This window comes from Dipodomys spectabilis, unplaced genomic scaffold (genome assembly GCF_019054845.1).
Source record: "Dipodomys spectabilis isolate Male_0828 unplaced genomic scaffold, ASM1905484v1 ptg000233l, whole genome shotgun sequence".
Taxonomy (NCBI): domain Eukaryota; kingdom Metazoa; phylum Chordata; class Mammalia; order Rodentia; family Heteromyidae; genus Dipodomys; species Dipodomys spectabilis.
Genome location: NW_024870910.1, coordinates 75,929 through 102,785, shown reverse-complemented (window position 1 = coordinate 102,785; position 26,857 = coordinate 75,929). Strand labels below are relative to the sequence as shown.

General features: G+C 40.4%; 1 protein-coding gene across 2 annotated transcripts in view; it reads right to left on the bottom strand.

The window, feature by feature from the left end:
* Positions 1 to 26,857, bottom strand: part of Mtmr10 (myotubularin related protein 10) — a 43,321-nt gene extending 16,464 nt beyond the window's left edge. Inside the window, exons 1-7 of one of the 2 annotated variants that reach the window (XM_042698588.1) lie at positions 26,724 to 26,857; positions 26,593 to 26,600; positions 25,971 to 26,035; positions 15,116 to 15,252; positions 12,811 to 12,883; positions 12,045 to 12,187; positions 5,091 to 5,181 (exon numbers count right to left, since the gene is read on the bottom strand). In XM_042698588.1, coding sequence (XP_042554522.1) covers positions 5,091 to 5,181; positions 12,045 to 12,187; positions 12,811 to 12,883; positions 15,116 to 15,252; positions 25,971 to 26,035; positions 26,593 to 26,600; positions 26,724 to 26,783 — 577 coding nt within the window. In that variant the 5' untranslated portion in view covers positions 26,784 to 26,857. The remainder of the gene's footprint in view (positions 1 to 5,090; positions 5,182 to 12,044; positions 12,188 to 12,810; positions 12,884 to 15,115; positions 15,253 to 25,970; positions 26,036 to 26,592; positions 26,601 to 26,723) is intronic. The other variant, XM_042698589.1, reaches the window with a different exon arrangement.

Here is a 26,857-nt window from a genome sequence, read left to right as displayed (position 1 = left end):
GAGAGAAGCACTGCAGTTGAGTACTGTCTGTGGAGCATGCTCTGCTCTTTCCACCCTCCTATCACATACCAGCTCTGATGCAGGTTCACCTCCTGCAGCCCAGGAGGATGTGTAATATGCCCAGACAGAAAGCAGTGTCCTGTTAGCCAGACTTGCCCTGGGTGACAGATGGCACAGCCCCTCCAGGCCCAGTGGGGCAATCCAGATGGACATCCCCAGTGAGATGCTAAGCAATGCTCAACCCGGTTAGCAGCTCTCCAAAGCCATGCTACTTGCCAAGGTGATGTCATGACACTAGCTTTTACCCCAACTTCCAATCATAAGCACTTTCCAATGGAATCAAACAAACCTACGTGGTTTCCCTTGGCCTAAAAGACCCTCAGATTAACTGTGGCTTTTTAAAAAAACAAAAACAAAAACAAAACACGTTTCCATCCTTCCCTGTAGCCACACAGAATGTTCAATTACCCATTGGCAGTATGAGTTACCTCCTGGTACAGGACAGACATTTGCTGAACACCTCTGTGTGTTAAAGGCTGAAAGTAGAAAGATGAGTAAGCTCTTACTTCTAGTTTTGAAAGTGCTAACAAGGCAGTCAGGAGGAAAGGTCCCCTGCATGACTGGGTGTAGCAGAGACGCAAAAGCAGAAGCCCATGGTCTTGCTGAGGGAGGCTGGGAGAGAAGAGAGGCCATGATTTTACCTCATCTGAACAGAGCTCTAAGGAAGTTGTCAAAAGTTTTCAGCTGGTTGGTGAGGAGAAGGAAGGTATTTTGAGCAAAGAACATTAAAAAAGCAGAAGACAAAGGAAAATATTGAGGAATTAAATGAATACAGCTGGAGCATCAGGATGTAAGAAGTGGTGGAAGGGAGAGTAGAAGAGGATTTCCATGAGCCTGTGATTCCAGATCTGTGCTGCACAAGAGTGAGGTCCTAGCTAGCCACAGTACCCCCTTAAATGAACATGAAAATAAAAGTTCTATGCCTCAGCTGCAGTAACCACACTTTAAGAGCACAAATGGACGCCTCTCTTGGACAGTGCTATTCTAGATCCTGAAAGTCTTCTGTATATATTAGGAACTCTGAAATGTATCATTTATGTGCCATTGAATTACCCAGGGAGTATGAATTGAACAGAATTTGTTAAAAATATGCATGCTCCCAGGCCTGTCTCTTCACATCCCACCTTCCTCTAGAGAACACAGCTAGAAAGAGTGATTCAGAAGCTGTGACTTCTTCATTGAGGTGCAAAACCTGCACCTAAATGCAGAAAACTGTTCAATTTTAGACAATCTAAGTCATTCATCACGTGACTATATAAAAAGGGAAAAGCCCCATCTGACCAGCTCAGACAGTATAGAAAAACATTTGCTAGAGCCTAACACCTGTTTGTGATTAGAAACAAAACAAAAAGCTTTCAGCAAATTTGGGATAGAAGGGAATTTAAAAGTGATGAAGAGTGCTTATCACAAACACCCAGCAAACAGCATCATTATTAAAACCAAGGACAAAACAAATGTCTGTGAGCACTGCTGTTGTCCAGGACTGTACCGCAGCCCTGTGCCGCAGGCTGGACCGCAAAAGACAAGCAACAGACACAGAAGCCTAAAGAACACACTTGTAACTTTGAAGAGAGGCATGTGGCAGCAGATTCCTAGCTCAACATCTAAAATGAAATGCTTTTCAGTATTTTGAGTTGTAGACTTTAATAATGGAGGCTGAACGTGTGCTACTAAGAATGAGATATTTTCTCTGGCCAAAATTACATTCAAGATTTATCTAAGGACGACATTTTCTAAACATCAAGTGAGAGCATCTTTAGGGTCAGTCCTGTGTTGTTTGTTTAGAGGTTTCTCTTGTTTAAAACATATACGTGTCTTAACAACTGGAACGAATTCTTTCACATGCCTTACATCTTTCTCAATACATTCATTATAGAATAAGAAACAGATATTCAATGTGACTTTATAGTAGGAAATTGTAATGATTTCCAGAACGTCCTAGAGGTCTGAAGTAGCATGCTTTACAAGTGAGCCACTACACAGTCTCAGCAACCAACTGGAAAAGTGAGTCATCTCAGGAGACCTAGCCCCTTGCCATCTACAGGACTGAGGTTTTCAGACTAACTCAGCTTCAGACTAAGTGCAACCAGACACTATCACCATGTGCTTTTTACCCTGGCCATGTTTTGTGTACTTTACAAGGCTATTCTGGTTTCCACTTGCTGATCTTTTCGGGTGTCCTGGATGGCCTCAAGCAACAGTTACGTAGTAAAAGCAGTCAGTATATGAAGAGAACACCCATGGCTGGGATGAAAGGGCAGAAATGAGAAGTCACAAAGAATGGTGATAATAGCAATTTTAACAAGTGAGTCAACGAAGTAGTTCTTTATTGAGAGATTCTGACTTTGAGGTCTGGACGTACAGCCAAGATGGCCGGCTTTTGAAAGGTTCCTCCAGTAATTCTGATGCTTGTGGTGGATTAGAAACCATCAATATTCAAGACATGAGAGGATCAATCACCATCTTGTTTAGCTACAGGAGAATCTTAAGAACTGACAGGTGACGAACTTTAAAAATTCTTACACTCCCTGGCTTTTCAAGTAAGTATTAAAATAAAGTCCTACACTAAAACCTATGTTACTAGAAAGGATAAAACTGAGGATGCTCACTGAAAAATACGCATTTTCTAATGGGAAGCAACACAATGGCTTCAGAGCGCACTGTAGCATTGGCAAGCATGGTCTGTCATGACGTGGAGCTGCTGACATTGAGCCTGCACATGACTTCATCAATTTCAGTTTCTTAGTCCAGAAGTATAATCTGACATCTTACCAATTTTCTAACAAAGGTGTACCTGTACTTTTTCCTTCCTTTGCCCATAATCTCACTGATGAACACAGAAGTCTGAGGGTTTCTTTGTGGTCAAAAGAGAACACAACCACTGTTCCCATTGTAGCAGGTGCCTGACGTGGTGTGTGTGTGCACGGTGCTCCATAGCCTGTGGGAGCCACACTCCCTGCTGCGCCTCAGGATGCTCACAGAGGCCGGGGTAACTGTGGAGCCTGTCAGAGATGGTCTCTACTCATGGAACACAGGATGCTTAAGGCCAGATAGGAGAGTCTTTCCTAGTAGAGGGGACATTCTCCAACCTTGTATCTTATTTGTGGAAATGGCTTTGTTCACCTACCTGCCTGCAAAAAGGAGTTCTTTAATCCAGCCAATGAGTCAAGGTGCCATCCAGAAGTTCAAGAGTGGATTATTGGGCATCTGTCACTCACAAATTAATGAATTCTGACTGCAGTGTGTGGAAATTTCAGGCTTCTTTTGATCTTAAAGATGCAGTTTATGCTTCTGTAACAGCATGGAAGGATATTGAAGGATGTTACCCTCTGAAGAAACTGAACAAAATTGGCCAGAGATATGTTCATGGAATACTTGCTGAAGGAGAGTTGGAAGGATGGACAGTACAAAAAGGTTCCTGATGACTTTAAGTACTAATCATCAAATTCTATCACCAAGTTATATAAAGGATTACGAGGAATGGATAGAAAAGCCTAGTAGCAGAAAAATTTAGGGTCGACAAACTAGACACCCACAAGGAATGGATGGAAAAAAAGAAGGAAAGTAACACAAGCAGGCATCAGGTTATTGCCTGGACAATGAAGCTGACTATATTTGCTATGCCTAGGCCATTACGATTTTGCAGAAGCCACAGACCTATATATGGGACCACATCACTCTACCAGCAAAAGGCAGCATGAAGACTGGGTCTGCAGCATAAGCAAACTGAAGCAGGATGGAAGACTGACTCTAAAACAAACACTGTACCTCTTCAAATAGTTTTGGGACTCTGAGTATGCACCTTATTGAAGACAGACTTGTGATCTGTTGTATGCCTAATGATAATCCTAAGGGCTATTCACCTAATGGACAGAGTGGAATTTCTACAATGCTTTATCTTCAGATAGTAAGTGAATTTACTTTATAGTAAAGAATCAATTTGAAAGAATAACTATGTTGCTCAAGCCCATGATGATGTATACTTTGGAAAGAAAAACTGAGTTACATCCTTTCTACCACCCAAATTCTGTAGAGGACAAGATACAAGTTGTTCTGCAGTATTATCTTCATCTACCAGCTCTACAGTGTTGACAAGGACCTTCTAAAGTACTGAAAATGTATTCATGTCTCATGCCTCTGTGGAGACTGAGCACTGACACTGCATTTTAATATATTTACAATAAAGCAATACTGGAATATTCTTAAGTTATACCATTTGATTAAAGGTAACAAATACAAATCTGTAATACAATTAATAATCTATAATCCCTGGGCCACACGGCAGTGAATAGATGTTCCATTATAATTACTGACAGACTTATTTTTCTTGACTGGGAGAGGACCTGTGGGCGCAGGTAGTCACAGATATGTACTCACTAACCTACCAGGGAGTTAACAGGAGAGTCTCTTGTTCTCTATTTATCAATTTTAAAGTGCCTTATTAAATATATATAAACAAAATATATAAAACGTAATTTTATATCAACTCTAGAATTTTTCTTGGTGTTGACACAGATATGTGTGACTGTCACAAAAGAGCCTAAAACATACCTGTTCGCTGGGTAAACACTCAATTCTACTCGTCAGTCTTATTCAGAAAGAGTATTTTGGCAATCTTAATGAAGTCTACTAAAGTTTCAACAATGTCTGCATGAAATTGTGCCTTGCCAATGAAGTTGAAGCTTTCCAACTATCTTTTCATTTTCTTAAAGAAATTAACTCAAATTACCTATTGAAAAGGGTTAGGGGACACATTGATCACAAAAACAAGCCAGTGATTAGAGGTAAACCACTTGACAACTTTTATGAGTCAAAATTTATACCTGCTTATAGGTTCTTCCTAGTCATTTTTTTCCAAGAGATAATCTGACAGGTGGCTTTAGAAAAAAAATAGTGTTTACTTCCTTAACAGTTATGAAGAGAATGACTCTATAATCATATAGCTCGTGACTTGGAGACTTTCTGAGAAACATAAGAATAAAACTGACACATGTAAAATTAGTCACAATATTTAATATTTTCATATTTACCTGAATTGTGGTATTTTTTCCCAACATATTCAAATGCAAAGAGTAGCTGGAGGTCTGTTGGCTGGGAATAATGAGCTATTGCAAGGCATACCTAGGAAAAATTCTACATTTAGAATTGGAATTTAACACACTTAATTAAATGAAATGTACATTAAGGCCTTGGTCAGTGGGGGTGCTCTGGGGCAGGGGTCACAGATACCCTTCATGTTTTCCTGGGTGACCTGAAATGTGTTGCGCCCTTCAAGATGACAGGCCTCATTCACTGTTGTGTCCCAGATCCAGTTTAATTTTTAATGAGTACACCAGAAGTACTCAGTATGTATTTGCTGAGCTGAATTTCAACTGGAAAATAATTTCATTACAATCAATGAAACCTGAAAACTAATGAAGCATTCTCCAAAAAGGCAGTGACCACATATCCATGCCAAAAGCAAAAAGTTTCCATTTTAGTTAACTATAAATAGGGTAAGGCATAAAAAATTGAATGTTTACACATTATGGATTAAAAAAGTTTAAATTTAACGGAGAGGTCACAATCACAAAAAATTAAAATTAGCAAGAAACCCCAAAATACATGGATAACCCAGAGAAGTTCATCAAAAAACATTTGAAGTAAAATGGTTTGAGACTGTGGAAAAGAACTGGCTGTACATCAAAGGGATCAGGATTCTGAACCAGGCTCTATTGAGTCTTCCTACATCCACTGCCTCATTTCCAGCTTCCATCTCTTTGAACATAAAATGAGGTCATAACTAGGCTGCTGTAAGTATTAACAATCTTAGCCTTCAGAGAAGTCCCATACATGGAAATATGTCTGTGATTATTCTCAGCTGCTACTACGAAGAATGAATGATGGTGCTCTGTCTGTGCCTAAAACCTTGGACTACACTGGACGAGAATGTCCTGAAATGAGCAAAGGGAAAGAAGAAACTTAAGACACACAGGTCAAGAATAGCAGATGACCTTATTTTAAAAGATTATATGTCAGGTAGAAGGTAAAGCACTAAGACAGAATGATACGCTGTTGACAGTGAGCAAGCAAGAAAAGTTAATTGTTAGTTCCCATCAAAATTAGTGGTGTCTGGCTTGTGTCGGTGAGTTCCATTCATCAGTAAGTACAAGTCAGCTTGCTGCTTAAACTATATTTTTAAGTCTTCTACAAAACAGCATTTCTTATCTCACTAAATCAAAAATGCACAATTGAGGAGACAGAATTTATTACTGGTTTTGACCAAAGGAGAGAACAAAGCTTCCTAAATTTTATATACCTTGATTTCTCAAGGCTTGCCAGAGATTTCTATGAGGATTCCACTTAGAAAATTTAGGAGATGCTTGGTATCTAGGTCTCCATCCATCACTTCCTAGTCTTTTGGGCACCATATTTACTTTATAAGCTTTGCTGCATTTTTCTCTGGAAACTTCCATGCATGTCTGTCCCACCTGGCTAAATTACCATAGCTACATCTTTAAGCCACTCTCGCCTATGACACTTCTATGAGCTTCCCTGCATTCTAGAAATCCACGGCACTTAAGCATTACCTTCTAAAGGTAATTTTGGCTAATAATTTTGCTATCTTGGCATTTAGCTGTGGTTCCCGGGCACTTGCGTACCTGCAATAAATTAAATCTCCTACTTGCTGATTTTCTACAAGACTGGCTGTCATCACCAGACGTCTCTTACCTTTCTACCATTCCCTCAGCCATCTGTGGTCACCAGAGGAAAACATGCTCGCATACTGTTTGAGTGCCTGGCCCCAGGGCCATGGCCTCTACCATTCTCACTGCCTGGAAATATTTCTACCTCTCTAAGCTTTCTTTCAATACTACTCTCTTCCCAAGTCTTCCCAGATGGAGCCAATGCAGGTCATTCATTCTAGAATCTGATTGCCCCATTACAGTATCTCTTCAGCAACTGTACTTCAGACAGCTATTATGCTAATAATTCACAGAACGGCTGCTTAGATGAGAAGTAGCACACAGGACTTCTGCGTCTATCATTAAATTCAGAGCACAAGCCATGTTTTTCATCCAGTGAGCCAATTTTCACTGAACACCTACTATGTTGTTGTTGTTTTGTTGGTCATGGGACCTGAACTCTGGGCCTGGGTGCTGTCCCTCAGCTTTTCAGCGTAAGTCTAGCACTCTACCACTTGAGCAACAGCTTTTTCTGCTGAGGAATCAAACCCAGGGCCTCATGCATGCAAGGCAAGGACTCTACCACTGAGCTACCTTCCCAGCCCCTAAACACCTACTATGTTTTAAGTCCTGATGATGCAGTGAATAAAACAGACACAAATCCGTGCCTTCATTAAGAATACTTTACATTGAAGACGATAAACAAGAAGATATAGTAAGTTAATTATAAGTGGGAAAACAGAAAAAAAAAATAGAGCAAGGAAGGGAACTGTGAGATGTTACAGTGAATGAGGGAGGCAGGTTAAAAGCAGAGAATGAGACCAGGAAAAGCCCTCTGCACGGACTAGGTCAGATCTGAAGACTCCCACATGTCTACTTCTGCCAGTGTCATTTGAAAGCTTTCTGTTGGCTACTGTGTCAGGTAGTGACTGCATCACTAACACTATTAGAGAACATTACTAAAAATTCATGAATATACTCCTAGTCAATAATATTAGTCTCTCCCTTTTCTAAGATGATTAAAAGGAGTCACAGACCCTGTTTATACAAAAGAAATGGAAACATGATGGAATAGGACTTTACAAAACAAAAAAGAATCTAAGCCTATCTGCACAGCAAAACCCAACAAAGCACAAGTATGGCTAATCACATCTACATTTAAAGCAGACTAGAAAAATATTGTGACACTGAAACTCAGTTCAATGAGAGAGGGAGTCAGATAAGTAATAGGTGGGCCCAACTTATTTTCATGCAACCTGTAAGGTATGGGCACAGACAGAGGTATATGCACAACTGCATATGTAAATGGCACACTGCTGCGGTGGAAATAATACTGTGAGAGGAGAGAGCAAGCCAGGGTCCCCATCTTTACTTTCTCTTACAAACTGTTTAAAAACTCTTTGTCCAAATTCCTAGCTTCCATTCCTAGGTTTTGAAAGACTTAAACTTCTGGGTCTCACTTTCATGTAGAGTCACTCTTACTTTCCAAGTATTCTTCAGGCAACAAAAAAATTGAACAAACTCTTGTACCCATGGTTAATGTTTCTCCTCCAAGACTGACTACGGCAAAGCTCACACTCAGAAAACATGCAAACCTCTAGCTCTGCCACATTTACAAACAAAACCAAGTTTCCTACGTGCTGTGGTCTAAAAGCCACCAATAACTATTAGGTTCTAGACAAAAATGACAGTCCAAGTGAAGGCCAACCTGTTCTTTAAGTTAGAACTGATTTCGTTTCTAGAAAGCATGTCTCAACAAGTTAATAAAACAAACTTGGAGTCATATATTTAGTTTACTATGTCCATTTACCTGTCTATAAATTTAAAAAATAAATACATCATTAAAAATACCTTTAAAAAGATTTTTTTTGTTTGCTTTTTGTGCCTGGACTGAGGATTCAACTCAAGGCCTAGGTACTGTCCCTTAGCTTTTTCAATCAAGGCTGGCACTCTGCGACCTCAGCCACAGCTCAACTTCTGGCTTTTTGTTGTTTGGAGATAAGAATCTCACAGACTTTCCTATCTGTGCTGGCTTTAAACTGTGATCCTTAGATCTCAGACTGATGAATGACTAGGATTACAGGCAAGTCACCAATAGCTGGCTTAAATTTTATTTTTATTAAAACACACACACACACACACACACACACACACACACAAAACCTTTTTGCACTTCAGTTGTGAACAAAGGTTCACAAGGAAATTGCTCCAAGTTGCTCTGAGGTAAGGTATCCAATTCTGTATTCTGAAACTTTTCTTTGTATGGCTCTTTACCAAACATTATTATTTTCCTGTGACGGCCCAAGTAGGAGGAGGATAAACAGAAAAAGAGTATAGCTGCACAAAGTCACCCAACTCAGTCATAATACAACTGAGAGAAAACCAATTACGCCACTAAATGGTTTTAGAGCAACATTTACCTAAATGTTTATTGATCTGGTAGTCTGAGAATTTATATTTCAAACAAAAAAACCTACAGTACTTCACAAATAGTGGTTTACAGAACTCCAAATATGTGGTTGATCATTTAAAAAAAAATTTATAAAGTCAAAATGTTTTCCAAAGAAAACTTAGCATTCAAAGCTTCTATGGGGTTTTTAAAAATAAGCTGTAATTTCCCAATTGCTAATTTTATCTTATTTTAGAGGTAGTGTCTCACTATGTTGCTCAGGTCAACCTTGAGCTCCTGTACTGGGTTCAAGTGATCTTCCTGCCTCAGCCTTCCAAGTAGCTGTAACTCCAGGTGTGGGGACCACCTCACCCTGCCAAAAGGAATCTCTGTGGTTTGGGGTTTGGTTTTTTTTGTGTGTGTGTGTATGCCAGTAATTGAACTCAGGGCCTCATGTTCTCAACTGACTTTTCTGCTCAAGGCTAGTGCTCTATCACCTGAGGCACATCTACACTTCCAGCTTTTCACTAACTGACTAAAAGATCTTACAGATTCTTTTCTGCCCAGGCTTGTTTTCAAACGGTGATCCTCAGATCTCAGCCTCATGAGTAGCTAAGATTACAGGTGTAAGCCACCAATGCCTGGCATTTTTTCTTTTTTTTTTTTTTTTTGGGTCCGGCCGTGGGCCCTGAACTCTGGGCCTGGGCGCTGTCCCTCAGCTCTTCAGCTCAAGGCTAGCGCTCTACCACTTGAGCCACAGCGCCACTTCTGGCTTTTTTTTCTTTTTGCTTATGTGGTGCTGAGGAATCGAACCCAGGGCCTCAGGCATGCAAGGCAAGCGCTCTACCACTGAGCCACCTTCCCAGCCCGCATTTTAGTTTTTCTGAGACAGGATGTTATGTTGTCCAAGCTGGCCTAGTACTTAAGATCTTCCTGCCTCAGTTTCTTGAATAGCTAGGGTATGACATCTGCCACACACCCAGCTCCTATCTAATTTTACATGAAAACGTTCACTTGTAACAACAGCATATTCCAGAAAGCTTTGGTTTGTGGTTTTGTTTTGTTTTTAACTCATAAAGTCACAAAGCTTTGGTAGCCACACATGACTTAGCCCTCTGTTTAAAAACATGCAAATCAGAGAAACAAATTTTCTAGTTATATTCCCACTGCCTCTGCTTTCTCCCACATTTTCCCCCATGACCATACAAAAGATAAAGAATTTCTTTCTGAGCTAGTATGCTTTTTATATTTTAAGACACTGGGGAAAGGATTTTTGGCAGGCACGTGGTCTTAGCAGAGTGAGCTTGTTTCTGTGAACAGTTCAATGAAGCCTTCATTCACCAGCAGACAGACACAAACAAGGGAAGCTTTGCATTTCCAGAGCATGTATTACGTGCTGATCACTGAACACTAATCATCTGCATGGGGACATCTTTTATGCTGCTGCGCTGTACTATTACTTTATGTTCATCTGTTGCGGCCTCATCTTCTCAACAAGACACAACAAGCTGTATCATCCTCTTCTTTCTAGCTGGCAGAACCCACTGCTAGGCAGATATCTAATTAAAATTGCTAGGCAGATATCTAATTAAAATTCCCCCTAAAAATCTGAGAAATTGAGAAATGAAACCAGAACACACATCAAAAGTTAAGTATTCTGGATGGCTCAGAAACTAAAATAATTAGAATTTCTACCATTTACTAAAATAGTGTCATCTGAAAAATGGAGAAAGAGATTTAAACTTTCTGAAAGAAAGGTCAACTGTATTAACTTTTTAGTTCTGTGGTGCTTCTATTCTTGAAATTTTACACAGCTTTTTGAGTGGGAGACAGTACTGGGTTTTGAACTGAGGGCTTTGTACTTGTAGGTGGGTCTATTGCTTGAGCCATGCTTCCAGCCCTTTTTTCTGATTATTTTTGAGAAACAGCCTCATTTTTTCCCAGGCCATCCTGGACTGGATTGTGATCCTATTTCATGCTTCCCACCATGACTATGATGGATGACAGATGTGCACATCAAACTTATGGATGAATCGAAGTTACTCCTTTGCCTTCTAGGAAATATTTAATGCCTGCTGATGAGAGTTAAATTCAAGGGAAGAAAGCTCCACCTCTTTGCATGATTTCACTTGTCAGAGGAGTATAGTTGATAGATTCAATATCCTCTGTTCCAGTCTATTGTGACAAATAAAGGAAAGAGCAATGAAATTCCCAGAAAAAACCTGCCCTTGTGTATGGGGAATAGAGCAAAAGTGCCTTTATGCACTAGAAATCTACTTTCTTTCAGGACTAAAGAAGTCTCTGGCCAGGCGCTGGTGGCTCACACCTGTAATCCATCTGAGGATTGCAGTTCAAAGCCAGCCCGGGCAGGAAAGTCCGTGAAACTCTTATCTCCAATAAACCACCAGAAAACCGGAAGTGGCGCTGTAGTTCAAGTGGTAGAGCAGTAGCCTTGAGGTGTAGAGCAGAGGGACAGCACTCAGGCCCAGAGTTCAAGCCCCATGACCAACCAAAAAAAAAAAAAAAAGAAATCTCTGCACCACCAATGGCACATTAGCTTTCCATGTCCTGTTTATGAGGCATAAAAAAAGGAGACAGGGGTTCAAGCAGTAGAGCACCTGCTTATTTCAAACCAATACTCAAAAGAGGTCCTGAGTTAAAACCAGTACTGCAAAAAAAAAAAAAAAAGTCTCTTAATATTTTAGGAGCTGATAAAAATTTGTATGTAAATATTTCCAAGTAGCCATAAACTTACATAAGGAAATAAATAGTTCTATTACTATTCTCAGGTTTGACTTCTTGACATAAGGAGATACTATATAACTTCCTCTAAAAAGAATCTGCACAACTGAGAAATGAAATTTTCATGTAGAAGTGAAATTGGTAATTAAATAAAGAACCCAGAACTCGATAAAAGTTAATAGTATTACCTTTTTGGCACTTTCAGGACCTGATTCATCAAAGCGAAATCTGACAATTCTGAAATCTTTACAATAAATGATTAACTCTGTTGGGTTAAATTTCAGTTTCTGGTTGGGACCTAGGACTTTCTGCTTCCTCTTATGGTCATTCACTAAAAGAGAAAGAAAAAATAAGAAGTGTGAAAATATTTTCTTGTTACTAATTAGTTAATTTATATTATCAGTGAAAGTTGCGGTAAAGTTGCCCTTCTCTGTATCTGTAATTCTCTCTTGATCTGTAACTCCTAAAACTTCAGGGGTTGGTTTAAACTTTGCTCTTAAAGGTGTTTTACTCTTTGAATAAAATCATCACTTTGTAGATCTTCTTAATGACTATATTGTAATTTAAAAGAACACAAAATTTAGAAACTAAAAAAAACCATATACACATTCTACATTCCCACTTAAAAAAATGTAATTTCTTGACTTGTCTAGGGTTAATGTTCCTGGAATACAAATAAAAAAAAGGAAGGAGTCTGGGTCTAGTTAAAACTAACCTACAGAAATAAATTTCCAACTCAAATATTTGGGAAGTATAACTTGTCAAAGAACATTTCCAGAATGAAATCAACTTTTAGAGATCTACTCCTTTTTTTTTGTTGCTGTTTGAGACCAACTGTCAACTTCTACACTCAAGAGATATCTTTGCTCTTTTCAGCTGAGGCAACTGGCACAGGATACCATCCACTCTGCCCAGTTTGAACTTTTAGAGACAAGACATTAGACTACTACATACCTGTTACAATTTGTTCAATACACGTTAAGGGAACATCATGTTCTCCAAGAAGAAGGTTTCTATAATGGAATTTCTGAAATAAAAAATACGTTCGCATTAATTCTTTGCTCAACAGCCTTATGATGGGAATACTAGCCTTATTTTTAGATGTGGTAAGAAACTGTGACTATTGTCTCTAACAAGTAAAAAAAAGCTGCGAGGATCAGTAGAAGGACATATCTTAGGACATACCTCAGTAGTAATGCAATGGTAGAGACCAAGAAATGCATGCTCCTGACTACTTCTGTTCTAACAGAATGAAACTAAGTAAAAATGTATACTACAACACCACTATAATATACACTTCATATTACACTTCATGGAATGTAATCAATTACTTCATTGGCAAACACTTGCAAATCCAATTCAGGGTAAAATGGTCATAAAATAGGAGAAAAAGGATCAATCCTAGGCTCGTACGGTAAAATCATATTCTGTTTTGCAATGGAGTTTTGTTTGCAGGGGACTGGTACAGGAGCTTGAACTCAAGGCCTTCCACTCTCACTTAGCTTTTTTTTTTTGGTCATGAGGCTTGAACTCTGGGCCTGGGCACTGTCCCTCAGCTCTTCAGCTCAAGGCAAGTGCTCTGCCACTTAAGCCACAGCACCACTTCCAGTTTTCTGGTAGTTTAATTAGAGTCTCATGGACTTTCCTGCCCCAGCTGGCTTTGAATGGCAATTCTCATATCTCAGCCTCCTGGGTAGCTAGGATTACAGGCGTGAGCCACTGGTACCTGGCTCACTTAGCTTTTTTAATCAGGGCTAGCACGCTACCACTTGAGCCACACCTCTACTTCTAAGGTTTTGCTATTTTTTGGAGACTAGAGTTGCTTAGATTTGTTAGGCCAGGTTGTCTCTAAACCCTGGATTCTCAAATCTCAGTCTCCTGAGTACCTGAAATTATAGACATGAGCCACCAATGGAGATTTTATAGCTGAAATAACTCTCTAAAGCATAAAGTCTACTAAAATTATGAAAGCCTTGCTATGAGCCTAGTCTGGTTTCAAACTTCTGATTTTCCTGCCTCAACCTCTCAAATACTGGGATAGAAATAAAAGTCTTTAGGAAAAGTTTTTAGTAAACTAGAGCTCAATGTTTTCACATTAATGAACACTCTATACACATTGTCAAACTAAGGTCACAGCTGGCACTACTGACCTGTTTTTTTATGGCACTGGCTTATTTTTTCTACCACTGGTACTGGACTCAAGCTATCCCAAGTAAGCTGGAGGTACCTTAGTTCAAGCCTGAGTATGGTGTGTGTGCGTGTGTGCATGTGCATGTGTGTGTGTGTGTGTGTATGTGAGCGCATTTGTGTGTATGTGTAAAAGATTAATATATTGCAGTAAATTAGTGAATTATTACAATAAATATATTTACACAAAGATCAGTCAAAAGTATATAGTAATTATACAAGAATTTCATTAGAAAACAGTTACTATTATAAATATAGATCTAAGGAGCAAAAGTGTTTTATTTTCCAAATATAAACAAAATAATTGTGAAAAAAAAATCTAGAATTTTTAATTTAACCAAAAGGAAGTAGAACCACTTTCCAGTAAATATTTAAGATAGCAACAGGGTTATCAGACAAAAATTTCATCACTGTTGAACAATTCTAGAAACTAAGCTTCTGGGGAAAGAATTAGTTTTTCAAAAAAAAAAATCTATGAAATGAGTAACAAATTCAACATTTGTAAGATAATTTCCTAAATAATTGAATTTTTCTCTTTATTTTTAGTGAAAAAGAAAATACTTGCTTTTATAAGTAAGATTTAGAGAAAAAAAGATAGTTCCCTTATTGAAAACAATATCTAACCAGCTGGGCACCAGTGCCTCATGCTCAGTAAATAATCTGGAGGATTATGGTTTGAAGCCAGCCTGGGCAGAAAAATCTTTGAGACTCCAGCTCCAATGCAACCAGTAAAAAGCTGGGCTGGAGGTAGGGTTTAAGTGGTACAGTGCCAGCAGAGCAAGAAAGCCAAGCCATGAGGCCCCTAGTTCAAAACTGGTATAGGCAAAACAAGAAAAAGACAAAAAGATAGTATAACCAATGACTACAAAGGATTAAAAACAGCATCCCACTAATTCTATTCCTCAGGAAGTCTCAAGATTCTATTAAATTTCAGTTTAATCAAATACACTACCAATATATTAATCATTGATTGACAAATTTTATAATTTTTCCATACCTGTGATTTATATAACAAAATGCACTGCTTGGAGTCAAAGCTTTGCCTCAATTAAACAGTGTACAAATAACGCACCTGTAATGGCATTGGGTCATCTGTGATAAAGGAAATTTTGAAATTGCTGCAGATCAGTTTCCCCCACAGATCGTACTGGCTTGTGTCTGTTGCAATGCATTTTCTTACAAAGTTGACTTCATTCACAACAATTTCTCCTAAAAACAAAAAACCAACATCACTGGCAGAGCTACAACTCAGCCATAAAATGTCAACTGTCACTGTGTGACCTATAAAGCGATAATAGTGACAGGAAGAAAGAGGAGTCACTGCTTAAAATGCTCTAAGTGCTTTTTATTGTTACAACATAACAGTTCTCTATTTGTAAGAGGAAAACCAGAATATATTCCAGAAAGCCAAATCAAGTATGCCTCTGTGTTCAAATTATAAGTTAGTAAGTCATAAAACTACAATAAAATTTGAGTTAAAAGGAAACATTAGAGAAACAGATGTAAGAAAAAAAGAAGTTATAACCTATTTTTGAAAAGAGTAACTATAATTTATCTCAAGCTTAGTCACCATGAAACCTTAATTTCAAGACTGAAAACTCAATTAGACCCTGGAATATTTTTAAGCCATCCGTCTTCACACGGCAATGGTAGGAAAGTTGTATTTCATCATTATAAAACCCAGTAATAGTGAACCCAGCACCTGTTCACTGATACTCCTCAGACACCGATAAATTCATGAAGCATGAAAACAGTCTCAAAATAATCCTCTCTCTAACAAAAAGTTTTAATTTATCTCTTGCAAGAATAACTTTTACTCAGAATTTTTCAAGATTCACTGGTTAAAGAACAGATCCCCAACATCTACTTGCAGATTTAATTCAAATACGCTCAGGTCAAATTTCTTGTTCAAACATTGGATGAATTTCCATTCTGAATACAAGCCTCCCGCTCTTGACCTGAAGCTCTGCCCATTTCTGTGTAGGCAGGCCAGCCCCAATCAAAACCAAAACGAAACAAAAGTTATCTTCTATTTTAAAAAATGATGAATATCACAAAAGCAAATGCTTTAAGTGGCAGAGTGCTATGCAGGGCTCTGAGTTCAAATCCCAGTACTGCCAAAAAGTCTTGCTAGATTAAATCCCCTCATGAGCATTATAAACTTGCAATTTGAGCACTCATAATTTCACATATATATATATTTCTAAATTAGTACTTATCTTATGCTCAAGATTATATGTTCCATGGGGGCAAAAAGTAGATTATAGAGGAAAACTGGGGGAAAGAGAAGGAAGGGGTGACATTGTCCAGAAAAAAAAGTACCTGACTTATGAAACAACAGCCCCTCTGAACAAAAGTTTAACAGTAACAGTAAAATAAGTCTTTTAAAAAAAGACGTTTTTATTTAATACAGAAAACTTGGGGCTTCGAATAGTATCAAGCACATAGTAGGTACCTCCTAAGTGCTGAATAAATGAGACCCCCTCACTGTCCCTGAGTAAATGAATGAAATTACCTCACTGCTCCCACTCTGTCAGTTGTTTGGAACACTACTCCTACTCCAAGCAGTTGTTTGGAACAGAAACTGTTCCAAAACAGAGCAAAACCCAGCAATTCAGTATGGCCACATAGCCAAGCAGATAAGAACATGAGGGCCTGTTTGGGTAAATCTGTACGAAATGGGGAGGTGAGGGGAGAGAATCACAGAGCTGCCACTGCTAGCAATGGGAGGTTTCTCAATGTTTCTAGCAATGAGGGTTTCTCATGAACTAATTCAGGCAACAGCACGTCAGATGTTTCCTTTAATGCAAACACAAGGGCTTGGACCCAAAGAGGTTAAATTACTTTCCAAAGGTCTTAAAAATAGTAAGAAGCAAATGTGGCACTTATAACCTAGTTTCAAACTGTTGACTTCAAATCTGATACAGCTGTCCTCTAGTATCTGTGGGGGACTGGCTCCAGGACCCCAAAGACACTGAAATCTGTCCCTTCTATAAGATGGAACGGTATCTGCATATAACATACACATTCCTGAAATCATCTTTAGATTGCTCAGAACATGCAATACAATGTAAACAGTTGTTCTACTGTATGTTTAGGAAATAATGACACGAAAAAAGTATGTTCTTGTTCAGCATAGATACAATTTTGTTTCTCGAAAGTAGAACCTACAGGCATGGAGGCCATCTGGACTTGTTTCCATATACTTGCATACAAGTAAGTGTACTGTAGTGAGTGAAAGAGCCAGCACCAACACTGAATTAAAGATTCAAAACACCTGGTGGAGTGTTTGCCTAGTGAGCACAAAGCCCTCAGTTCAAATCCTAATGCCATCCCAAAAAAACAAACAAAAAGCTTACAATGACTCAAAATATTGGTCTTAGCCAAATAGTAGTAAGAAAAACATTTAAAATGACAGAAGTATACATAAAAACTCATCAAATAATTCAACTACATAAAATTTAAATATCTTCTATAGTTTCTCTTTTGTACTCTTTCTTTATCTGAATCTCAGCTACTGAACATACCTACTAAATTCTCTCCCCCATCTAGGTTGCCAATTATAAGATACCTTTAACATACAACAGAACTCCTCACTGTCACTTTGGAGAGAGGACATGTTCCTAGCATATGGGCTCACAAAGAGCCACCAACATTCCTTCATACGGTGCTGCCCTCAACTCACCAAACAGTGCTGTGAACTCATCTAGGTGCAGCACTTCGGATACATACATATGTCTTATATATATTATAGTCAAATAAAAAATACATGTAAAAACATACCAATTACCATACACAACAGGATTTCAGGTTCTCCAGAAGGGGAGCAGAGGTAATGGGGGGAAAATAAAGATGGAGGGCTTGTGGGGCCTGGCTGGCACCATCTACCAATTTTACTTATACGGCACACACTGCTGATAAGCCCTGTTCTGGAGACTGGATTTTCTTAGCCATGCAAGAGGAAAATGCCAGGCCTGGGAATGCAATGAGGTGAGACCAAAGAATGCATTTAATGGTCCAGGGGGTGGTAAACCACAGTCTGTAGGCCAAACACAGAGCCTGTTTTGTGTAAATAAATTATACTGAAACACAGACATATTCATTTGTGCACTGCCTTTGGGTGCCTCACAGGAAAACACAGGCCTTCTGCCCCACAACACCTGAAATACTTATTATCTGGCACTTTAACAAAAAAGTTTTCTAACTCCTTGGTTAGATATGGTTACTTAGCGATTCTTAAAAGTATGGTAAGCAAGGCTCAGAAGATGTTTCCAGACACTTCTCACTGGAGGACAGGTGGTCTCCCCATCCACACTACTGCAGCCAACTTTAAAAACAAAATAACTTTTTTACTTTAGTTGTACAAAGGGGTTTCAATTCAATGTATTAATGTTTAAATACAATGCATCTTCAATGCTGTAGTAATCTCCTGAGAGCTGGGGTGGGGATAGAAAATCTTTCTCCATAAATATGACCATCAGAAGACAGTGAAAAGACTATTTTCACTGCTGCTGCACCCAGCACACAGTGCTGTTTCTTCACATAATAGTTATCCGCTCTTCACTACAAAACAGAAGAAGAAAACAAAGGATAAAAGCTGTCTCAAGCCATTGCCAACCCCTATAAATACAATGGACTAGCGAACTAGCTTCAGACGGGGAAGAAGAATAAGACACAAAGCGCCTCCTCCTGGATAGGCTGGATGAAGAGCACTGAGCTGTTCTTGTTCACAAGCAAACGAGTGACCTTGAGGAGGAAACTCCTAATAAAAGTCTTCAAACACTAGTGCATGGACACTGAACTCCTGAGCCTCTTCTGGTGGAAGGCTGGACACAACCATGGTTCACAACTGGCTCCTATTCCCACACCATTCACCTTGTAGCTCCCTGCACATCACTCAGACCTAACACCTGCCTTTTGTGGAGCCTTGTGGAGAAAAAAAAGCAAACAGGAAACAGCTTTAGCATGGAGTGAGCATTAAGCAGCCTAGAAAAACTTTCTAAATTAGAAAATGTTGGCCAAGAGTTTCTACCAAGACCTGGGAAAGAAGCAAGAAACAGTCAATGTTTGTTTCTCAAGATCCTTCTATCGGTAAAGGAAATACAAAAATAACCTCCAAATGATAGAGCTACGGAAGGGTTTTAGTGAACCAGGACCAAAAAAAAAAAAAAAAGTCATATTCTATTCATCCTTCTTAACACCTTAAGCAGTTAAAAGGTCAATATATGTTTGAGGAATAGAAATAAATTTTCCCATAAATTTTAGTTTGGAAAATGGCTTAGGACAAAGTCTTGCCGTGTACATTGGCTAATTAACCTAACACATGTTTCAGCCAAAAGCAAATTCAACCCATGGCTTTAAACAGGGTGACCAACTGTCCTAGTTTGCCTGGGACAGAAGGGGTTCCTTGGATGTGGGACTGACAGAAAGAAAGTCAAGGCAGTTGAGGGCAAACTGGGTGACACGTTTGGATATGGGACTGACAGAAAGTCACGGCAGTCCAGGGCAAGCTAGGGTGACAAGTTGGTCACCCTGGTTTTAGACACATTCAGGAATTAAAGTGGCCTAAAAGTTATTATAGGAAGGTCAAAACTATGTAAACAAAATGCCAGCCACTGTCACTGGTACTGGCAGGGTCTGATTCTGCAGGTTACAAACAATACAACTAAGCAGCAGAGGTAGCAAGTGTTCTTCGCAACAGGGATGGTATGAGGGTCACAGCACAAGTCTGGACAGGAGACTTAGCTGCAGTCCTGAAGGGAGAAGGTGAAGATATCAGAAAATGCCTGACAACAGTGACAAAAGTCTATATAAAGAATCAAGTGTAGGAGACAGCCTGTCTGAAGCAAATACAGCATTGGGGAACAGTAAGACACCAAGCCAGCGAGGCAGTGTTGGCAAATTATAGTAGTTAAACAATTTGGGGGTTTATCCAGCTTAAGAAAGACTTGTTTATGGAGGCTTAGGGAAGAGTTTCCAAGCACGAGTGGAAAGTTACACAGAGAATGAAGAACTTAGGAATAAAATTCGAGCCTGAGGTCCTGTACCAGTGGCCTAAGGAATGGACAGTTCTAAACATTTTTCAGTTCTATGGATGAACTATAAACCTAATGCTAAGACATTGGTCTAACTCTTCTGAACAACCAACAGTTTAACACAATGAATGCCAGAAGTTGGAACATGGCGGTTTTTTGAGAGGAGGGCAAATAAATAGAGGAAGGGTAGGCAGGTTCAGTCATTATATTCAATGTACATATGTGAAAAATGAAACCACATGACTTGAGGATATGGATGGGGTTGAGATAGAAGTGACCAATGAAAGGGGTGACACTGATCAAAATGTACTGTACTCATAAACTAGTGTGTAGATGTAAACTCTTTGTACAACTATTTAAAGATTAAAGAAGCCAGGGGCTGGTGACTCACACATCTGTAATCCTAGCTACTCAGGGGACTCCGATCTGATGACTGAAGTTCAAAGCCTGCTTGGGCAGTGAAGTATGTGAGACTCTTATCTCCAATTAACCACCAAACCCTGAATTCAAGCCCCAGCAGTAGGACTGGGACACAGACACACACAGGGACACAGACACGAACACACACATACACACTGAATGAAACAAAAACCTCTCTGTTTTAGGTATTTATATGTATGAAGATAAGTTCACATTTGTTTTTTGTTAAATCAGAGACAAAGACAAAGTATTAGTCCTGGTTTATACAAAGTGCCAGCCATAACTGAATTCACAGAGCTCAAAACTGAAAACCATTCTAGTTTTGCCAAACAGCTGCTCCTGGCTTTATCACTAAAATTTTAGCACAGGGCTTAGGTACTTGTTTTTTTTTAAAGATACTAAAGTTGGAAATAGTGTTCAAAGCCCCAAGGGCATGTTACCAGTCCAGTGGTCTGATAAGTGTTATCTAAGAAGTAAAACCACAATCAGTCTACAATCATCTGTGTGGCCATCTTCAAAGGGCAGTACAACATCCAAAAGGCAGTTGGGGTTTTTGTTTTGTTGTTGGGGTGGCCTGTAAGGGATTCACAAGCGAAACGAGGACTTATAGTTGGGCAGAACGGTACATCAATGGTCCAAACAGTGAATATGTAAAAAATAAACCAAGCCTCAATTCAACAAGGGCTGTTTTCATTTTCCAGATGGCCCGTGGTTGCATTCTCCTCTGCTCTGATGACAAAAGACTTGACAATCAGGGCATTCATTACCCATCTCACAGTTGATCTCCATAGGAAAGTGCGACTGGCATTGCAGAGGGGAAGAAGAAAAACCTGTCCTGACACAGGACTCTAGGACAGGGGCTCAGCTGAGCAGGCCCTCTGACTCAGCACACATTCCCTGAGAATGTGAGAATGAGATGCCCCATGAGGCCCCCAAATTTGACTTAGATGACTCCCTCTGAGCCCTTACAACCCTTGCTCTCCTTTATGGAAGCATTCTCTTTCTGGGCTAAAATTATCTAAGGGCAGAATCCCTACCTTTCTACCACTTGGCTGAGTAACACTGAGCAACCACTGGACAACAAAGCAGTTCATCAGTATTAGTCACAGCATTTCAAACTCTCCTCCCTCCCACCTCGTGGGTCAGTAAAAAGATCATGCTTCAGGGCTAGAAGTCAGCAAAAACCATCAGACCCCATTCCCTGGGAATCTTATGTCCTCCTCACAAAGCAGCTGGCATTCTTGCTTTAGCAGAAGGAAGTCCCCTGCCTCTCAAAGCATTCCATCTGCGGGCAGCTGAAATTGAAAGTTCCTCCTCAAGCTGGGTCAAAACCTGTCGCTGCTGTGAAAAGGGCAAAGGTCAGGTCAGGGCTCTTTTTACCTTACTGGAAAATTTCCTCTAGGGTGATATCCAATCCACTGCTCTGAAGCATAGGTCTGTACCCACTGTCACCAGAGCAGCAAGGTAGGCAGTGTTGCTTAGTGGCAAAAGGCCCAGCCTGGGAGCTGGGCGCACAAGTCTGGTTCTGCCCTTGCTAGTTGTGTGACACTGGGCGGGTTACTTAACCTTTTCAAATCACAGCCTGCTCTCCCATTACATGAAGGTAAATTGGTACCTTACATGAAACAGCTGTTATGAAGATCTGTGTAAGCTACATTAGTTAAGGACCTTAGTCTGAGTGTCAGAAACTTGCCTGGAACTAGTTATAGCGAAAAGGAGAATTCTGTGGCTTTGTGTTTGCTAGACCTCACAGACAATAAAACTCCCAGAGCTGAACGCCATGAGTCCACTCCCTCAGGGGATTTTTTACTCTGGGACAGGTTTTTCGGGAATTGTAGCCACTGAAGCATTGCCCAAAACAAGGTTTCTTTCCTTAGTATTAACCTGAAAATATCCAGAAGCAGAGCTGCACCCATGCTTGTAGGCAGGCAGGTTATCAACCCTCTAACCACATCTGATGGGTGCAGGTGGGTCTGAACTATTTGTCCAATGAAGAAGACACATTACATACAGGCTCAAAAGTGATTCTTTTGAGATATTTAGCATGAAGTAAGTCTAAACCCTGGAGCTGGTCTGTCTGTGTGGGCACATGGCTACGACCACAGTTTAGGCAGGCAATCTAGGGTTCAGACATTCACTCAATAAGTATCTCTATATTGCCCACATTCAGGCACTATGCTAGACGTCAGAATCACAGAGCCGAATTGAGTACAATCTTCATCTCCCTAAATTTCATGAACTGTTGAAAATTATTAACACAAACCACAATTCACATTAAACTACTGGTCATTTTCTTCCATTTTTCTTGAGGAGGATCATTAATTTAAACTTAATCTTGTTAAGTCCCATCAGAACACATGATGACTACACACAAATAAACAAGTGATTTTTGTGTTCTAATTTTCATCTGCTTATTGAATCAAAAGTTCAAACTTGGGGCAACTAGAGTAGGATATCCTTGGCCTCAAGGCATTTTGCCAGAGCACAGCATGCAACACTATATCTTGGAACAATCACTTCTTGTTCTGTGTGTCTGGGTAAAGCCACAGGTGACTTGGCCAAGTTTTCCCTTGATTTCTGACAGTAAAGGTCAAAACTGCATTAATCAATCCCTCTTAGGCTAGGCCTATGAGTTTATGTTTGCAATGCTGGGGATCAAGTGCATAGCCTATACATGCTAGGTACATGCCCTCTACCAATCAAGATGCACCTCCGAGTTACATCTCTAGCCACACTAGTGTAGGTGGCTGGAGAGCCAGAAAGTCTGTTGCTTTCTACAACCAGTCTTCCAGACTACAAGTCTAGGGTAAAAGGGGCAACAGAGGTTCTGGGAGTAGGAAAGAAGTGACATGGGAAGTAAAGCAAAGAAAGAGAATACAACACAAAAGGATGGCCAAATAGAACACACCTAGGAAGAGTGTGGGAAAGGAAGAAGACAGATAAGTAACAACAAGAGTCAGGAAGACACTATAATTCAGGCTTAGTTCAATGACCTAGAAGGATGAGGGACAGAACTACTATGTATGCATGTACAGATGTGACTGGAGAGTCAAAGCAAGAAAAATTAGCACAGGACAGAGTTCCTTAGCCAGTTACTGAAGGAAGATACTGTTTAGCAGAGTATGATGGCATTTGCCCCTGATCCAAACATTCACTCAGGAGGACTGTGAGTTCAAGGCCAGTCTGGCTATTTACCAGGACCTAGCCTCAAAAAAAAAAAAAAAAAGAAAAGAAAAGGAAAAGAAAAAAGAAAGAATGGCCAAACAAAGAAAAAGAAGTTGCTATTACTTCTAGGACAAATAAATGACATCCAGTCAGGAACTGGGTTTAAAATCTTCCCCAGAAAACTGATTTCTCAGTAAAGAGTAAGCTTTTAGTAATTTTAAAGAACAAAAAACCCTTGTTGGGTACCAGTGGCTCACACCTGTAATCCTACCTACTCAGGAGGCTGAGATCTGAGCAAAGTGGTTTGAAGCCAGTCCAAGCTTTGAAAAAAGACAGAAGTAGAACTGTGGCTCAAGTACTACCCTTGCGCCAAAAAGCTCAAAGACAGCACCAGGCCTCAAGTTCAAGCCCCAGGACTGGCATTTAAAAAAAAGAAAACAACAAAAAATGACCCTTCAAGGAAAAAACTCTTTAAGCTTATTGATAATAATACTTTTCCATAAGCATATCTTAACTTTAAAAGTTAATTTTTTAAAAATCATGCAGTAACATTTGTAACGAAGACTATGCTGTTTTTCAATGTCAAAACCTAGCACCAGGAGGGAAATTAGAGCCTAAATCAGGTCTGTTCACTCAGCCCAGGAAACAAGCTCAACAGTTCACAGGCACTCACTCATTCACTTAAGATGAGTACTATTTCCCATTGCTTCTAAATTCCAGTGACTAATTCTAACACACAGGGAGCAAGAGTTACTAAGTAATTCTGTTGTTCACTCCCAAGGAAAAGTACCAAGGATTAATTAATAAACACTGGGTGAAAGGCACTGAGAAAATCAATGGAAAATACTTATAAGTAAATCCTGTAATAAAGTTGAAAAAAATTATGAGTTGGCATTTACCATATGGAACCAGAAGTTGATGTTTTTCAATAATTTTTTTTCCACTTAAAACTTAAAGTTCTCAAAGTCCCATATGTGTTCTGTTGCTACCTATAAACCTCTCATTATTTCACCAAAGTTGGTATTAAGTAACAATGCTGACATTTTTCAGTGTTGATGGTAGTCATACAATCTGGTATTTGATGACATTTCAGGTTTCAAATAGGCTTTCCTAAGTATCTGGCTACTTCCCCCAAGAATCTCATTAAACAACTGGCATTTCCTAATAATTATACAATTGTTACATAATTCAAAAATACCAACCATTAAGGGTTCTGTTTTCTGCACACTCTAAAACTAAACTCTTGACTACCAATAATCTTCCCTCCCCACCTCGCCCTCCACACACCTTTGTTTCAACGGTCTTTCTTTTTTTGGTCCTCATGAGGCTGAACTCTGGGCCTGGGTGCTGTCCCTCAGCTCTTAAGCTCAAGGCTAGCACACTACCACTTAAGCCGCAGCACCACTTCTGGCTTTTTCTGCTTATGTGGTGCTGAGGAATCGAACCCAGGGTCTCATTCAAGGCAAGCACTCTACCACTAAGCCACCTTCCCAGCCCCTTTCTAAGGTCTTTCTAAAGGTTAAGTTCTTCTAAACACAACTCTGAACCTGAAGATTTTGTCTCCTGGAGGTGCTTGCTTGTGTATAGGTACAACATGCACATAAACAGATGTAGCATGCCTGGAGACATTTTGGTTGGGCAATTAGGTCACAACTAGTAGGAGGGGACCCGAGTACTAGAGACATCTAGTAGGTCCAGGCCAGGGAGATTGTCAAGTCATCCACAGCAAAGAACTATCCAGCACTAACTGTCCACAGTGCCTCCACAGAGAAACCCCATTCTAAACTGAAACACAGAGACTTGCAAATACAGCTGACAGCTTCGAAAAACAATGGCCAACTAAGTCACTCAAAGTTCACTAAGCTTTGTTGATTAATAAAAGTTGATTTCCAGACCATCCAAACACATTAAAATTGTGATTAGACTATTCATCATGAATACATTAAGTTGCAGACAGATGTGTAAGACAAAAAGAACTTTCACTACTCAAGCAATTAAATTAAATTACACAAGTGATTAAATACTTCCTTTCCAAAAGACAATTTCAGGAAGGCAATGAAGATGTTTAAAGCTTGACAGTCTTCTATGATGCTTTTAAACTTTCAAGGAGAAACACCATTTATCTCTCACCAACTTCCTGCTTCTCTTAAGTCATTAGATTTATTTTAAGTGGGAGAACAGATTGAAATAAATAAAAGTTAAACCACACGCTAAACCACGGAGTAGAACAATCTTAGACCTAACACATTATTTACCAGAACGACTTAAAAAATTCTTCTTGGGGGGGAGGGGGGGGGGGTGAGTTACCTGGCAAAAGGACCGGCTCCAGTTTCTTAATCTTTGGTTCGGAGCTAATCTTGTCATCGGTCTGAAACACAGGAACACATTAAAACAAAATCCAAACTCCTTTTCCATTAAGACACAGCGGCAAAAGTTTTCTAAGAGGATGACACGGGCGACCGATCACCACCCACATGCATCTTGCAGGTTTTCATCTGCTCATCTGGGGGAGGGCAAAGGAGGTGACAGTGTCCAAAAACATAATGAAGGTACTCGTTACCTGACCCCTGTGTGCATCACCTCGACGATAACAAGAAGAAAATTAAAATTACAAAAAAAAACAAAAAACAAAAAACCTTTTTTTTTTTTTTTTAAAGATCGGCCCATGACCGAACTTGGGGGCCCGGATCGACGGTCCAAACACCCCAACCAACCTCCCCCGGGGGAGAGGGGGGGCAGCTCCCGGCGTGCGGCCGGGTGTGACAGACGGCGGACCCCGCGTCGGCCAGGCTGCCGCGGGCGCTGCCACCGTCCGGGAGCCGGAACTCCCGCCGTGGCGACGTCCGACCGTCGTCCCGCGGCCGCCCCGGCGCCTCCAGCTCCGATCGCTGGGTCACGGGGCCGAGCTGGGCCCGCGGGCCGAGGGACCGGCGGCGGCTACGCCGGGCCGCCCCGGGGGTGTGCATGCGGAGGGGGGTCTCTGCTCCCGGGGCTCCCCCTCCCCGCACACACCCGCCGAGCGTCCCCGGAGCCGAGCGGCGCCCGCGGCGAGCCGCTTACCTGCGGCGGCGGCAGCAGGTAGGACCTGAAGCTGGGTCGGGGCGGCTTGAGGGAGAACATGGCGCCGCCGCCTTCCCGCCCGGAGCGGCCCCCGCCCGCCGCCTCCAGCCGCGGGGCCGGCGGCCGCGCTGATG